Source organism: Leuciscus leuciscus, assembly GCF_965113295.1.
Source record: "Leuciscus leuciscus genome assembly, chromosome: 6".
Taxonomy (NCBI): domain Eukaryota; kingdom Metazoa; phylum Chordata; class Actinopteri; order Cypriniformes; family Leuciscidae; genus Leuciscus; species Leuciscus leuciscus.
The window spans coordinates 46831720-46849962 of NC_138730.1; the positions used below are offsets into that span (position 1 = coordinate 46831720).

Genomic DNA, 18243 nt, shown 5'->3' on the forward strand with positions numbered 1-18243 from the left:
CACACACACACACACACACACACACACTCCAGATCTGATGAAGGACCTGCGCCTGAACGCGATGACAACACACACACACACACACACACACACACACACACACACACACACACACACACACACACACACACTCCAGATCTGATGAAGGACCTGCGCCTGGACGCGACGACAACACACACACACACACACACACACACACACACACACACACACACACTCCAGATCTGATGAAGGACCTGCGCCTGAACGCGATGACAACACACACACACACACACACACACACACACACACACATACACACACACACACACACACACACACACACACACACACACACACACACACTCCAGATCTGATGAAGGACCTGCGCCTGAACGCGATGACAACACACACACACACACACACACACACACACACACACACACACACACACACACACACACACACACACACACTCCAGATCTGATGAAGGACCTGCGCCTGGACGCGACGACAACACACACACACACACACACACACACACACACACACACACACACACACACACTCCAGATCTGATGAAGGACCTGCGCCTGAACGCGATGACAACACACACACACACACACACACACACACACACACACACACACACACACACACACACACACACACTCCAGATCTGATGAAGGACCTGCGCCTGGACGCGACGACAACACACACACACACACACACACACACACACACACACACACACACACACACACACACACTCCAGATCTGATGAAGGACCTGCGCCTGAACGCGATGACAACACACACACACACACACACACACACACACACACACATACACACACACACACACACACACACACACACACACACACACACACACTCCAGATCTGATGAAGGACCTGCGCCTGAACGCGATGACAACACACACACACACACACACACACACACACACACACACACACACACACACACACACACTCCAGATCTGATGAAGGACCTGCGCCTGGACGCGACGACAACACACACACACACACACACACACACACACACACACACACACACTCCAGATCTGATGAAGGACCTGCGCCTGAACGCGATGACAACACACACACACACACACACACACACACACACACACACATACACACACACACACACACACACACACACACTCCAGATCTGATGAAGGACCTGCGCCTGAACGCGACGACCACGCAGTCCTGTAGTGTCCTCTAGTCTCTCCCCTGTGAAGGCCTCCGTCTCTTTTCCTCTGCACAGATAAAATGTTATTAAAATGGTTCCAGTTCTCCTGGATACGCGGACGCGACTAAAAACTCTGTATGATGCTGGCCTGAGAAGTAATTTGGCAATGTCACTGTGTAGAGAAAGACTACACGCCTGCGCATATATATATTCAAACGCACATATGTATAGACTAAACACATGATGCGCATGTGCACGCCGTCAGCGCTTTCAGATTCACTTTGTGAAGTTTATACGGAGATGATCCGTATGATGAGATGATGATGAACTTGGACGTGTTTCAAAGTTTGCGTTCTCAAGCCGCCAAACTCTGTTGTCATGCAGATGACCGTCCAGAACGCATTACAAGTTTCTGTATTCGGTAACGGTGTCGTGTTAGCGGCCGCTAAGTTAATAACTAATGATCTTTACAACGGAAGTGAATCAATTAAAACTAACTTTATCTGGACAATAACTTTATTCTAGATCTGCTGTAAAGCCTAAACACTCTCTGTTACTGTAATCTCCTATTATCACTGTAAAGCTGCTGTGAAACATCTATATTGGTAAAGCGCTGTATAAATGAAGGAGACTTGACAGCAGTGTTGGCTCCAGCAGAACCCCTGTTTAATCGAGGTGCGTGTGTCTTGCGTTCCTTCCTCCAGAGTTTGATCCTCCAGCAAACCACAGTGTGTGTGTGATGCAGATGCAGACGCTGACGGGGGCTTTCCTCTTCTCCCTGGAGACTCAGACCACCATCGGATACGGTTACCGGTGCATCACTGAAGACTGTCCGTCTGCAATCGTCCTGCTCATCATCCAGCTCCTCATCACCACCGCTATGGAGATCTTCATCACCGGAACCTTCCTCGCCAAGGTGACATACATTTACACGCCGTCCTGGAGTCAAAAACATGGTGAACGTGATTTCACCAAATCAACATGATCCTGAATCAAAGATCTGTTGTTGATCCTGGAACAACATTCCAATCAACTAATCAGATTTGATGGACAAGTTTAGGCTTACATCAGCAGTGTTGGGGAAAGTTACTTTGAAAAGAAATGCATTACAATATTGCGTTACTCCCTTTAAAAAGTAACTAGTTACTTTTTTAGAAAAGTAATGCGTTACATTACCTCTTTTTTTTCACCTGGGAAAAAAAGTTATATTTTTGGGCAAATGTAAAGACCCTTTCACACCAAAAGTGAAATAATAAGCCTCAGGCTGAAGGAAATGCAGATTCACTCCGGTCCAGTAGAGGGCGCCGCTCAACCTTTCAGCTTCAGGAGAAAGAAGTTTAACACTTACTTTACCAATAAAAACCAAAGAAATCTATAATAATTTTTGCTTATGCATGGCTTAACTGAATCATTGAAGGTCAGTAGCAAGTGCATTGATCTATAAAGTGAGATTAAATGCATAAAAATGTATGTTTTATTTAACATATTTAGTTTGTATAGTATTCTGATTCTGCATTTCTCAGATTTTATTCATTTTGAGGAATATTGAATCTTTTTTTGTGCAAGTTAGATGAGCAAGTTCACATTTAGTCTAGAACTACAATAACCATCATGGGACTTCGATTTGTCTCAACATGGGAACAGGAGAGCTGTCAGTCAATAAATGGGTATTTATTTGAAAAAGTTACTTTAAAATTTAAAAGTAATACGTTATTTTAACTCAAGTTACTTGTAATGAGTTTCCCCCAACACTGGTTAGGACCACATTTTCACACAGGAATGTTGTTCCAGGAACATGTCTGTCTTGGCAAAATCCCGGTGAACTGAAAAAGAGACTGTGGGAGCAAACACCTGGAACATGGAAAACATGCAGCTCACATTTATGCTTAAAAAATAAAGTCTTTATTATACAATATGGATTGTTTCAAAGCAGCTTCACAATAATAAACAGCAAAATAGTGTTCCTGTTCAAAATCAAAATTCATCAATTATGAAATTAAATTTCAGGTATGGCAAGCCGTTTTAACTTTTATTCATTTCCAGGATACTAATTCTTGATATCAACAATTCAATTTTTACTAGTTAAAATGATAGTTATTGATATCAGGAATTAGATTTCTACTAGTAACAATGTTCATTTTTGATATCAATAATTCTATTTTCACTAGTGACAATGTTCATTTCTGATATCATGAATGCGATTGTTACTAGTAAGAAAGCCATTTTAGATATCAAAAATGAAAATTTTTACTACTAACAATGTAATTATTGATATCAAAAATTATATTTCTACTAGTAAGAAATCAATTCTTGATATCAACAATTGATTTTGAAAGGCAGCCTATGGTGACATTTCACTAGTGAAAATATAATTACAGATATCAAGAATTAAATTGTTGATATAAAAAAATGTAATTCTTGATATCAACAATTCATATCCTGGAAATGAATAAAAGTTAAAACGGCTTGCCATAGTAGTTTACCTTTTTTACCAAATAATTTTGTTCAATAATACCTTAACCAAGTTTAGTGGTTTTTTTTACTCATGATTAAAATATTGTCCTCATATTTTGACGATTTAATCGAACTTGTGGGGTCATTAATAACAAACATCCCTCCGGACATATTTTTTGGACACATTTACATTATTTTCATCACAATTAAGCACATTTAACCCCAAAGTTCTCGTTTTTGCTGTGCATCCAGATGTGTTTATTATTTAAATATGTATATTTTGGGGTTAGATATGACCCAGATTTGTTTGTGACAGGCTTCATTATGTTCACCTGCTGCATGTTTCTCTCTCTCTCTCTCTCTCTCTCTCTCTCTCTCCCCTCTCTCTCTCTCTTTAGGTGGCTCGGCCGAAGAAACGTGGTGGGACGATTCGGTTCAGTCAACACGCAGTAATAGCCGATCACGACGGCCGACCGTGTCTCATGATACGAGTCGCCAACATGCGCAAAAGTCTGTTGCTGGGCTGCCAGGTAACCGGAGGCGAGAGTTATCACTTTTGATCAAGGTCACCTGTTAATGATTCATTTATTTAATGATTTTTCACACAACCAGAGAACACAGAAGAGAATTACATTGCTCATGGACACTCAAGCTGTGGATGCCATTTTTCTTTGTTAAAATATAAGCTACACATAGGAATTCTAATAAGCATAAACATATACAGAACTCACAAATATTGATTTAACTGTGTTTATACTTTTTAGGTTTTGAATAGATTACATTTATAATGAGCATTTCTCTCTTTTTGCATTCATTTCTGCAATGCATCTTAGATTGCATTCATCACAAAGGAAGGACACATGCAGTGCTCTACTAGAGGCAGTATAATTATGACGTCTTCCATTTTAGAACTGGTTTCACACAATATTACAAATAAAAATGAAGGTTCCAAAATAGGGTTTTCATAGTGATGCACCGTTTGGTTCTTCTATTGCATGATCAGTTTTCTAAAGAACCATTTTTCTAAAGAATATTTTAATAATCTAATGAACTTTTCTCCTCTATAAAGAAACTATAGTGCAATGGAAAGATTCCAAGGATCTTAAATGTTCTTCATGGAACCATCAATGCTGATAAAGAACCTTTTTTAAGAGTGTAAAGAGAACCTTGTTGGTTCCATGGATGTTAAAGTTTCTCACGAAACCATCAATGCGAATAAAGAACCATTTTAACAGTTTAAAGAGAACCTTATTGGTTCTATGGATGTTAAACGTTCTCATGGAACCATCAATGTGAATAAAGAACCTTTTTTAAGAGTGTAAAGAGAACTTTATTGGTTCTATGGATGTTAAATGTCCTTCATGGAACCATCAATGCCGATAAAGAACCTTTTTTAAGAGAACCGTATTGGTTCAACGGATGTTAAAGGTTCTTCGTGGAACCATCAATGCAGATAAATAACCTTTTTTTTTGAGAGTGCATGTAAATCTCCAGATGTTGCATTAATACACAATATTAAAAGACAGCTCACTGGGTCTTGGAAGTGAAATATTGAGAGTTCTTTGCAGACAAATGTGATTTTTCTCCAGGTGACAGGGAAGCTCTTACAGCCGTGTGTGCCGAAGGAGGGAGAGACGGTGCGTTTGGACCAGAAGAACGTGAGCTTCAGCGTGGACACGGAGAGCGAGAGCCCGTTCCTCATCCTCCCCCTCACCTTCTACCACACCATCGATGACGAGAGCCCGCTGCGAGCCTGGGCCAACACGGGTACAGATCACAATCCAAAAGCACCATGTGACCCTGGATCACAAAACCAGTCATGAGTCGCACGGGTATATTTGTGGCTATAGCCAACAATACATTGTACGGGGCAAAATTATCGATTTTTCTTTTATGCCGAAAATCATTAGGATATTAAGTAAAGATCATGTTCCATGAAGATATTTTGTAAATTTCCTACCGTAAATATATAAAACATTTATTTTTGTGAGTGAATGCAGCACAATCGCCAACATAAACGGACAACTTTAGAGGAGATTTTCTCAATGTTTCTTTTTTTTTTTGCATACTCAGATTCCAGATTTTCAAATAGTTGTATCTTTGCCAAATATTGTTCTATCCTAACAAACCATACATCAATGGAAAGCTTATTTATTCAGCTTCCAGATAATGTATAAATCTTGACCCATGTGACTGGTTTTGTGGTCCAGGGTCACAGATGTACAGAAACTTTAGAAACCCTCGGCAGGGCTATAACCATACATTGAAAGGGACATGGAAAGATGCAAGTAGCTAAACGTTTGATTTTTATTTATTTTTTTCATCTGTTTTACGACCAACAGTAATGCAAACTACCTAGCTTTATGAAATTTCATCATTTTAAATTGAAATATTCTATCATTTACATGATTTATGTGATTCATAATTATGGATTGTGATGACGCGGCAAGAAACGTTTTGCGTTTTCAACATATTAGACACAAATAAGAGTGAATGTGTGCATGTTTTAAAAGGAAAAGTGTATTATTCTGCACATAACACTTTTTTTGGCAGGTAAACTAAAATGTAGCATACTTCATGTGCTTACATACATTTGACTACTTTTATTCAAGTTAAAGAAATTAATGGTTGGTAATCTAACTTATTAGCATTAATAAACACGAGTTTCCCATGGAGTACCCCAAGGTTCTGTTCTGGGTCCACTTCTATTTTTTATCTACATGCTTCCTTTTGGTCAGATCATCTGGCGACATGGTTTTAATTTCCACAGTTATGCTAATGATACACAAATCTATCTTTCTGCTGAGACAAATTCAGTTTTTCCTCCCCCTTCTATTACATCCTGCCTATATGATCCCAAAGTATGGATGCTTAAAGATTTCTTAAAGGAGTAGTTCACTTTAAAATGAAAATTAGCCCATGATTTACTCTCCCTCAAGTCATCCTAGGTGTATATGAGTTTCTTCTTTCAGACGAATATAATTATTATATAAAAAAATGTCCTGGCTCTTCCAAGCTTTATAATGGCAGTGAATGGCGGTTTCTGTTTTGAAGTACATAAAAGTGCATCTATCCATCATAAAAGTGTATCTATCCATCATAAAAGTGTATTTATCCATCATAAAAGTGTCTCTATCCATCATAAAAGTGTCTCTATCCATCATAAAAGTGTATCTATCCATCATAAAAGTGTATTTATCCATCATAAAAGTGTCTCTATCCATCATAAAAGTGTCTCTATCCATCATAAAGTGCTCCACACTGCTCCGGGGGGTTAATAAAGGCCTTCCGAAGCAAAGCGATGAGTTTGTGTAAGAAAAATATTCATATTTAACATGTTACAAAGTAAAATTCTAGCTTAAAATTCTGGCCAAGCGATCACACGCAGTCTTCTTGCGTATAAAGAGCAACTTCCGCAACTTGTGACGTCAGAAGTATCGTAGTGCGTCATGGCGTCAATATCAGCAGTGCGTTTCATTATTTGCATAAGTTGCGTTTAGACTTCAGTAGACTTAAGTAAGTAGACTTACTTAGATGGAAGCTAGTTATTTTACTTTATAAAGTTTTAAAGATTTTTTTTTTTACACAAACTCATTGATTTGCTTCAGAAGGACATTATTACCCCCCCGGAGCAGTGTGGAGCACTTTATGATGGATAGATGCACTTTTATGATGGATAGATGTACTTTTATGATGGATAGATGTACTTTTATGATGGATAGATGTACTTTTATGATGGATAGATGCACTTTTATGATGGATAGATGTACTTTTATGATGGATAGATGCACTTTTATTATAGGTAGATGCACTTTTATGATGGATAGATGCACTTTTATGATGGATAGATGCACTTTTATGATGGATAGATGCACTTTTATTATAGATAGATGCACTTTTATGATGGATAGATGCACTTTTATGATGGATAGATGCACGCACTTTTATGATGGATAGATGTACTTTTATGATGGATAGATGCACTTTTATGATGGATAGATGCACTTTTATCATAGATAGATGCACTTTTATCATGGATAGATGCACTTTTATCATAGATAGATGCACTTTTATCATGGATGGATGCACTTTTATGATGGATAGATGCACTTTTATGATGGATATATACACTTATGAGGGATAGATGCACTTTTATGATGGATAGATGCACTTTTATCATAGATAGATGCACTTTTATCATGGATAGATGCACTTTTATCATAGATAGATGCACTTTTATCATGGATAGATGCACTTTTATTATAGGTAGATGCACTTTTATGATGGATAGATGCACTTTTATGATGGATAGATGCACTTTAGATGCACTTTTATGATGTATAGATGCACTTTTATGATGGATAGATGTACTTTTATGATGGATAGATGCACTTTTATGATGGATAGATGCACTTTTATTATAGATAGATGCACTTTTATGATGGATAGATGCACTTTTATTATAGGTAGATGCACTTTTATGATGGATAGATGCACTTTTATCATAGATAGATGCACTTTTATCATAGATAGATGCACTTTTATCATGGATAGATGCACTTTTATTATAGGTAGATGCACTTTTATGATGGATAGATGCACTTTTATGATGGATAGATGCACTTTAGATGCACTTTTATGATGGATAGATGTACTTTTATGATGGATAGATGCACTTTTATGATGGATAGATGCACTTTTATTATAGGTAGATGCACTTTTATGATGGATAGATGCACTTTTATGATGGATAGATGCACTTTAGATGCACTTTTATGATGGATAGATGCACTTTTATGATGGATAGATGTACTTTTATGATGGATAGATGCACTTTTATGATGGATAGATGCACTTTTATTATAGATAGATGCACTTTTATGATGGATAGATGCACTTTTATGATGGATAGATGCACTTTTATGATGGATAGATGTACTTTTATGATGGATAGATGCACTTTTATGATGGATATATACACATGATGGATAGATGCACTTTTATGATGGATAGATGCACTTTTATCATAGATAGAAGCACTTTTATGATGGATAGATGCACTTTTATCATAGATATATGCACTTTTATCATGGATGTATGCACTTTTATGATGGATAGATGCACTTTTATGATGGATATATACACTTATGATGGATAGATGCACTTTTATCATGGATGTATGCACTTTTATGATGGATAGATGCACTTTTATGATGGATATACACTTATGATGGATGGATGCACTTTTATCATGGATGGATGCACTTTTTTGAGCTTCAAACTGTTGGTTGCAATCCACTGCCATTATAAAGCTCAGAAGCGCCAAGGTCTTTATTAATATGATATAACTCTGATTGTATTCGTCTGATAGAAGAAAGTCATATACACCTAGGATGACTTGAGGTTGAGTAAATCATGGGGTAATTTTCATTTTAATGTGAACTATTCCTTTAAAACTGAATATTGAAAATACAGAAATTCCGAATCATTCTGACCCAGAGATGTGTTTCTTCCTCTCATCAGGTGGAGGATGGACAGAACCCGAACCGGCTGATTTTGAGCTGCTGATTATGATGATCTCCACGGTAGAACCGACATCGGCCACCTGTCAGGTGCGAACCTCATACCTGCCCGAGGAGATCCTGTGGGGATACGAGTTCCCACCCATCGTCTCGCTCTCGTCGATGGGAAAATACGTAGCGGATCTCGCATACTTCGACAAAGTGGTGAAAACTAAGACCCCGCCCCTTTTCAAACAGACTCCGCCCCTTTTTAAACAGACCCCGCCCAGTGGCACACGTGAAACGGACCCGGAGAAGATGCGCCTGGAGCAAAGCTACCGAGAGGGAACCGACGAGAGACAGAGCGTTCGCATTAGTAACGTATGAAATACATAATCTATCTCCGATAAATATAGAATGATTTGATGTGTTGATAATCTTCAGCGGCGCGTTTGAACCAGGATTTTTGCATACGGGCATAAACTGCGTAGCATTACACCAATGTCCTTAAAATCAATGAATTGAAGTTATTGGTAACAGTTTACAATAAGGTTCATTAGTTAATGTATTAACTGACATGAACTAGCAATGAGCAATACATTTGTTACTGTATTTGTTAATCTTTGTTAATGTTAGTTAATGAAAATACAGCTGTTCATTGTTTGTTCATGTTAGATCACAGTGCATTAACTAATGTTAACAAATAACCTTTGATTTTAATAATGTATTAGTAAATGTTGAAATTAACATTAACTAAGATTAATAAATGCTGTAGAAGTATTGTTCATTCTTAGTTCATGTTAACAAAGGTAGTTAATAACCTTATTGTAAAAGTGTTACCAAGTTATTAATATTGCATGAACAGCATCAGCCCAATAAGATGCACTATTATTAACGCAGCATAGGCTGAATAGGAGAATTGATAACTTTGTATATATTGCTAGTTCACATTTGGAAAGTTGAAATATAGCGTAATGTGCTTTTTAAGTTTGACAGACTGTCACACCACAAAGGCCACTGGAAATAAACTAGTGATTAAAAAGGTGAAATGTTTATAAAAATGTTACAGGATAATCACTGACACATTATTATGGAAGCTTGTTTCCGCCACAGAATAAAAAAGGTAATTGTGACTTTTTATCTCCCAATTCTGACTTTTTTCTTTAGAATTGCATGTTTATATCACGCAATTCTGATTTTAAAACACAATTGCGACTTTATATCACGCAATTCTGACTTTATATCACGCAATTCTGACTTTATAACACAATTGCGACTTAATATCACGCAATTCTGAGAAATAAGTCAGATTTGTGAGATGTAAATCACAATTGTGAGATAAAAAGCCGCAATTACCTTTTAAAACGTTTTATTCTGTGGCGTAAACAAGCTTCCATACATTATGCATCAGCCGCCCAAATGTATAAAAACAGCAGAATTAATATTTACTGTCATACGAAAAAACAATATTGGGACGAACTGTCAAGTGACAGACTGACCTTTGACATCAGAGACAAAGAAATGTATTTTGCTCTGCACAGTTATTTGGGGTGGTAGTGGCGCAGTGGATAAGACACATGCCTTTGGTGTGAGAGACCCGGGTTCGAATCCACTGTGAGACACCAATGTGTCCCTGAGCAAGACACTTAACCCCTAGTTGCTCCAGAGGCGTGCGACCTCTGACATATATAGCAATTGTAAGTCGCTTTGGATAAAAAGCGTCAGCTAAATGAATAAATGTAAATGTAAATTTGGTTTACTGCATTCAGCACGTGTTTCCCTGCTCTCGGAGTAACACACACACACACACACACACACACACCGCTGACATACACGTACAGTCGACGCAGTATCTGCACATTATAAAGATTGTGTTTCTGCTTCGATGACACTGTCAATATGAAACGATTGCACTTTGGAACATTTATTATGTTAACCTCTGAAAGCACTTTAGTACCGTTATGAAGTCATTGCAAAAATGGCTCAGAAAAGGGAGAATCTTGTGCAGGATTTGCACATTTGAAACATGAAGTCTGTAAATGCAGGATAGATATGTATATGTGTGTGTGTGTGTGTGTGTGTGTGTGTGTGTGTGTGTGTGTGTGTGTGTGTGTGTGTGTGTGTGTGTGTGTGTGTGTGTGTGTGTGTGTGTGTGTTTCTGTGGCTGGACTGCTAGAATACTTCACTGGATACAGAGGTGCATCATAATCCACATTAATAAACTGATATTGATGCTGATAAATGGCTGTTTATGATGTTTTATTCATGCATTTTTTCTGGGGAGTCAGTTTAAATATTTAATTATGAATTATTGCAACTCTTGCTGCTTCTAAACATCAGCACATACATGTGCATTTTAATCTAAAATGGAGATATAATGACAAGATTGTTTTCAAACACTATATCATTTAATGTGGAAAATCTGTCAAATCAGATTAAATTCATATTAGACGCCGTCCAATGAGAACATCAGAGAATAATAAACGTCGCGAGGAAACGGACGTGATCAGATCCAGGACTCCAGCGTTATATCGGCATCTTCTGTGTGTGTGTGTGTGTGTGTGTGTGTGTGTGTGTGTGTGTGTGTGTGTGTGTTCATGATGAGTTGTGAACTCACTCACTCACTCACACACACACACACACACACACACACACACACACACACACACACACACACACACACACACACACACACACACTCTCTCTCTCTCTCTCTCTCTCTCTCTCTCTCTCTCTCTCTCTCTCTCTCTCTCTCTCACACACACACACACACACACACACACACACACACACACACACTCTCAACTGTGAATCAAACGCTCTGAATGTCTTGAAAATACTGTGTATCTACAAGCAAAACACACTGGATGAACCTTTATCATCGCTATTGTTCATCACACACTCTAACGCCAGTAAAAAATAACATTTTTAGTTTCATAAAGATATTCAGTAAATCTAAAGATACTTTCAAGGATTTAACTAATGAAATGGAGAAAGAAGAGTACAGATATCATACATTAACAATGTCTAATTCACTTTCTCTGACTAATAATAAACAACGGTGTAGAATAATTCATAGATCTATCCGTGATGTGCTTATAGCGCCATCTAGTGATCAAACATGAGATGAAGAGTGTGTGTCTTCATCTGTTCATAAACACATGAAGATTATGAAGATAAATAGACTAATCAAAATCTGAAGATATATTTTGGATGAAAAACATTTTTTTTTGAAAAAAGTTCTGGCCTGATATCAAATTATATGAAGGTCTGTATGAGTTTCAAATCTTTCTATATGAAAAGAATGACATCCAAGGATCGTTCTGGAATAATAATAATAATAATAATAATAATACGGATATTTGGCTGAATATATTCCTGACAGGTGGGATTCAATAATTTACATCACGTGTTTACAGGTCTTTATGGATTCCTATAAACATTTCACAAAAACACGTGCGATTTGAGCTTTTACAGTTTAAACGCACAATTCCCGGATTCTGGAAGTAGAACGGAATGTCCGACTCTGTTTACCGCGGAATAAATATCGATGAGCTCGTTTCTTTTAATTCAATAGAATCAGTGTGAAATACAAACATCAGAGCAAGAGAAGCGCGAGAGCTTGTAAATGGTCAAATAAAACACATTGTAAATGAACAATCATTTTTATGCAAGCTTTTCCACGTACAGCCTGGAACTAACATAAATGCAAGAAGGTTTATGGTGTTTATGGCACTTATGCATTTTAATGCATTTGGGTGATTGTGAATGCTGTCAGTATTTTATTCGTAAATATGAACAATTTAAAGCAGGCCTGTAGAGAAAAGCTTCCATTATTATTATTTGTATTATTATTATGACATTAATCTTACGGTCATTCAACAGGCAATAAACCTGAGGAGATGCACACTTGTACATGCATCATTTATTTTCAGACTAAATTTGAGTTCTTTAGTCTCGCGAGGGGATTCTCAGCTGTTATGATGTGAAAATATGGAGCGACTGCATGAAATGAGCGAGTTTCTCTTGTTTTCTCACGAACTTTCGTTAAATCTGGCCTTGATCACAGAATTTAATGAGAGACAGAATAGAAAGATTTGCGTGTTTATACATGTATAATATTCATGCAAAAACAATATTTCCTTCAGACATTTAAAATGATTGTAGGCCTAATCACAGTAGGCTAATTGTATTTTGAGCCGTATTATTTTTTAAATCCATGTTACAAAAAATAAAAATAAAAAAATAATAAAAAATGTCTTTAACCTTGTGTTATTTTCGCATATGATTTAAAAAGCCAGTTAAGATGGTTTTATGGGATTTAATTTTTACTTTTCAATTCACATTCACATTTGTAGCGGTTTTCACAATATCGTTTCAAAGCAGCTTTACAGAAAATGCATTATTACAATTTAGAGTGATCTGTTATCAGAGGTGACCGTGTCCAAGTTATGCATTTCAGAAATGTAATGTAAATGTTATAATTTCGACGTATTTATGGTAGGCTATAATATTTATGAAATGGCAGCTGATGGACTGAAATGAAATGCAGGACCATAATTTAATATAAAACCGCCTATAGGCCTATATAAATAAATGGCTATTTGACCGAATATAAAATATAAAAATAACATGGGCTATAATAGTTGACGAGAACTGATTTTTCCAAACGAATAAAATAAATCGCCCAAATTCGAATCGTTTTTATTCAACCAAAAACAAATATGGTTTTATACCTAAAAAATACGTTTTCTTTGCGAAAAAACACCAATGAACGCTTTTTTTCACGGAACGAAATGAAACAGTATTGAAGAACGGGTCTTACAATCATATTAACGGTGATTTATTACTATAATTACGCCATTCTTCTCAAGATCAGGAATATCACTGTCAATTATGCTAAAATGCTGGGATGTTTCAACCGTCAAATATGGACAAAACCAGCCGTTGGGTTCAAAAACTTAATTTAAACATTTAAACCAACGGTTTAGTTTGACCATATTCGACCGTTGAAACAACCATGCGGCGTTTAGTTTTTAGAGCGTAATCGTGTCAGTTTTCTTGTTTTTGTTGTTGTTTTTGTGAAATAACAGACCCCTCTAACATCTTCCAAATACATCTACATTTTAATTAAAACAGTTTATTGAAAGCATAGAAAATAAGTGCTGGCTTGACAATCCAAAACGTAAAAAAAAAAAAAAAAAAAATCACAATGGTCCTAAAACAATCGTGTAAATAGGCTATTCTCAATGTCCACAAACAAAGTAATTTTCGATTTATTTTATTTAACGTTTTACCCTGAAGTCGAGAATCAAAACTACTGATTTATAATATAAAAAAAGGATCCATGCTGTCCAGGTAGCCTAGTGTTGGTTAGTTCTTCAGCAACAAAAAGTTACCCTGTTTACCTCAGATGATCGACCGAATTCGAAGTCCCTCGAATGAGGTGTGATTCGGTTCAAATGTCAATCCGCGAATGTAACGTGGAGTTTTTGGCGTCGTGGTCCCAGTACGAGTAGAGCTCGGCCGGCTGCCGGGAGCAGGTGAACTGCAGGGCCGCCGCGCTGTTGGACGGAACCGGCGAGGGCTGTTGCTGCTGCTGGGCCTGATGGTGTTGCTGGTGGTACGAGTTCATCATGTTCGGAAGGCCCATGGCTTGCATTCGGCTATAGGGGTTGTAGGATGGGGCCGTTAGTCCTTTCATGGCCCCCATGTTCCCGTTGCCCATCTGGCAGGACCCGTAGCTCATCGGTGGCGGAGGCTGAGCGAGCGGCCAGGTGTTGTTCATGAAGCCGGACTGGAGGTATTTTGGGGCGGGTAGGTAGTTTCCGTATCCGTCGCCTCCGAAGAGAGACTTACCCGGTTGGAAGTGAGCCACCGGCGGTCTAAACGGGCGCTTCATGCGCCTCCGGCGCCGGTAGTTCCCCTTCTCGAACATGTCCTCGCAAGCAGGGTCGAGGGTCCAGTAGTTCCCCTTGCGCTCGCCGCCACCCTCCCGGGGAACTTTAATAAAACACTCGTTGAGACTCAAGTTGTGTCGGATACTGTTCTGCCATCCCTTCTTGTTCTTCTCATAGAAGGGGAACTTGGTGATGATGTACTGGTAGATCCCGGAGAGGGTTAGTCTTTTCTCCGAGCTCTCCCGGATGGCCATCGCGATCAGAGCCACGTACGAGTACGGAGGCTTCTGGGACGGGTCCGCTTTCGGGTCGGAACTCGGGTCTGACTGGACCGGCTCGTCCTTCGCGAACTCTTCCTTCTTCACCGCGTTGGTGTCGTGGACCATCAAAGCCATTGCGTCATCACCCAAGCTATGGTAAGATGCCATCGCTTCAAAAACATAAGCAAACAAAACATCAAAACAAACACCTCACGATAAAAATAAAGGTGTTGTATTGGTATCGGATGGTTCCGTGAAGAACCTTACCTCTAAAACCGTTTGGTCGTTTCAACGGTCAAATAAGGACAAACTTAACCGTTGGTTTGATTTTTTAAAATTAAATATTTAAACTTTGATTTGGTTTGACCCATAGACTTATTTGACCGTTGAAAGAACCCAGGATTCTTATTTAGAGTGTATCGAACCGCTTTATAGTTGATAACGTTTTTTTTTTAGATTATTTAAACGTTCTAGGAAACGGAACTGATCGCTGATGATTCTTTGGGTTACCAAAAACGAATTGCTGCGAAAACTCATTTTTAAGCGCGCATGAGTTTGGCTGAAACGGGACGTACCTGATTTTAGCTCTTTTGGATGATTTGTTCATGCATCAGGTCACCGCAGATCCATAAATGATGACAGAAACTCTTAAATATGGTCCGTGTTGGATGAAATAAGTTTCGCTGTGATGGACTCGGGGTCTCAGTGTGGTTTAAGCTCGAAGGCTCTTCTGGAAGATCCTGAAACTGTTTTTTCTCCCTCTCGTGAAATGCGAAACTCTGGTGTCGTCAGGCTCTCGCTGATCTCTCGTCATATTCCGCTTTCGTCACGTTTCTCTCATCGCTTTACAAACACACCGATGCGTTTTACGCAAAAATAACTTTATTATTCATCCATGAGATCCTCTTTAAATAGATTTATATTATTTTACTTATTAGAATAGATTTAACTCCATAGGCTACCAGTACTAAATATAAAAATGATTATTATTTTTTGTGCATATTTTTGGTTACAGGTCTAGGCAATTTATTAGACTATTTGACACTATTTGTATGCATTAATACAGCTTATAGTAATTTAACCTGCCTTTATGTCGACTCTTAGCCTAAACATTTATCTCTAAGCCCATCTAATTTAATTCCTTAATAAAAGATTAATAAATACAAATATTTTGGGGGGGGAAATACAGTAGCCTATGTTTTATAAATACATCATTATAAAATATTAGGTTACACTTTATTTTAGTGTCCTTTTTACATATAGCCTACTTACCATAGTAATAACCGTTAATTAGGCATAATTACACGCAACTAACCCTCAACCAAACCCTATAGTAAGTACATGTTATTAATTAATATTACTCAGTACTTAAATATATAATTACACTGTAACAATGACACCTTAAAATAAAGTGCAACCAAATAGTATCTAAAAAGAACAAAAGCCTTAATCTTTGTCGTATAAATATTTCATGCATTATTATATAGGAGTTTATTTCTAATTGATATATAGCTGCAGATTTTGATCTCCAAGCCCAGCCTGTCTCTCTCTCTCTCTCTCTCTCACACACACACACACACACACACACACACACACACACAGGTGTAACAGCTGTGTGTTCTGTATGTCATCAGCATCTATCGGCTCCTTCACGCCTCTGAAATTTGACAGAGAACGAAACATTTCTTTTGTTTTTGAATGGAAACTGCACTAGAGATCTGTGGAGTTTGCGTGTAGTTTACTTGCATTTCTTTTATATGACAGCATTAATTAATTGATTCTTAATAAAATAAAAATCAATTAAATTTACTTGCTTAATAATGTATTAATAAATTAATATTTGGTTTGGTTATAATTTGTAATAGTTTGGTTATACAGTAAGCAGAAAATTATATATATATATGATTGTATGTTGTGTATATGATGTTATTTACATTTACTTATTTTACAGACATGCATGCAATGCAAACCAGTATTAAGCTATTAGACCATCTCAAACACAGCAATATAATTTTTTTTATTGCATCAGATGCTGAAAGCAATCCAGCAGAATTCTATTTTAAATAGACTAAAGCACATTTAAGGGAAAACTTACCAAACTTCCTGCCAAGCTCTTTGAAAGGAGGATGTTTATGGTTCAAAGTGCAAGAATGCAGATGGACTGAAGCTCCGGGTCAGTGGGACACCGCAGACCTGATGAACATCAGAACCTTACAACATCATCATCTCGCACTGTGTCAATGTAGAGAGAAATTTGTTCAAGGTGTTTCGGGCTTCAAAACAAAATGGGCTCCGATGACGGTTCCGGACCTGCTGAGCGTGTAGGAGTTATGAAGCCATCTTCACTCTATATGACAAATATGAGCGTTTAATTAAAAATAAAAGATGTGCACTCACTTACAGAAAATTGTCCCTTAAATGAAACACTCCTGAAAATAAAATTTCCAAATAGAACCAAAAAAGAGCTTTACATCCTGGAAGCAGTGGAGATCTTAAATCTTAGATCTTACTGTATGCAATAAAGGTTCCATAATGCCATAGATCTCTAAAGAGGGATTTTTTAGAGAACAGTTCTTAAAAGATTTTTATAATCTTAAGAACCATTTTTTCACTATAAAGAACCTTGGAAAGGTTCCATGGATGTTAAAGGTTCTTCATGGAACCATAACTGTCAAAAAATAACCTTTATTTTTTAAGTGTACTGATGATTTAAAGAGCACTCTTGAAATAAAGGTTATTTGTTGGCTTTTGTGGTTCCATGAAGAACCTTTAACATCCACGGAACCTTTCTGAGGTTCTTAAGTGAAAAAAGGTTCTTTAGATTATAAAAATGTTCTTCACACTAAGAAAGGTTCCATGGATGTTAAAGGTTCTTCATGGAACCATAACTGTCAAAAAAGAACCTTTATTTTTTAGAGTGTACTGATGATTT

The 18243-nt window shown here is 37.5% G+C and overlaps 2 protein-coding genes across 2 annotated transcripts in view; one reads left to right on the forward strand and one right to left on the reverse strand.

The window, feature by feature from the left end:
- The window catches only part of kcnj10b (potassium inwardly rectifying channel subfamily J member 10b), a 23295-nt gene extending 12598 nt beyond the window's left edge, over positions 1-10697 (forward strand). The window contains exons 3-6 of the mRNA XM_082173129.1: positions 1901-2112; positions 4049-4180; positions 5240-5417; positions 9174-10697. Of these exons, the coding sequence (XP_082029255.1) occupies positions 1901-2112; positions 4049-4180; positions 5240-5417; positions 9174-9538 (887 nt within the window). The 3' untranslated portion in view covers positions 9539-10697. The remainder of the gene's footprint in view (positions 1-1900; positions 2113-4048; positions 4181-5239; positions 5418-9173) is intronic.
- A 2761-nt stretch (positions 10698-13458) lies between these two features.
- foxl2b (forkhead box L2b) lies at positions 13459-16081 on the reverse strand. The gene is made up of 2 exons (XM_082172447.1): positions 15887-16081; positions 13459-15481 (listed from the first exon to the last, which is right to left on the reverse strand). The coding sequence occupies exon 2, from the start codon at positions 15477-15479 to the stop codon at positions 14610-14612; it is 870 nt and encodes a 289-aa protein (XP_082028573.1). The 5' UTR covers positions 15480-15481; positions 15887-16081; the 3' UTR covers positions 13459-14609.
- Positions 16082-18243: the final 2162 nt, after the last annotated feature.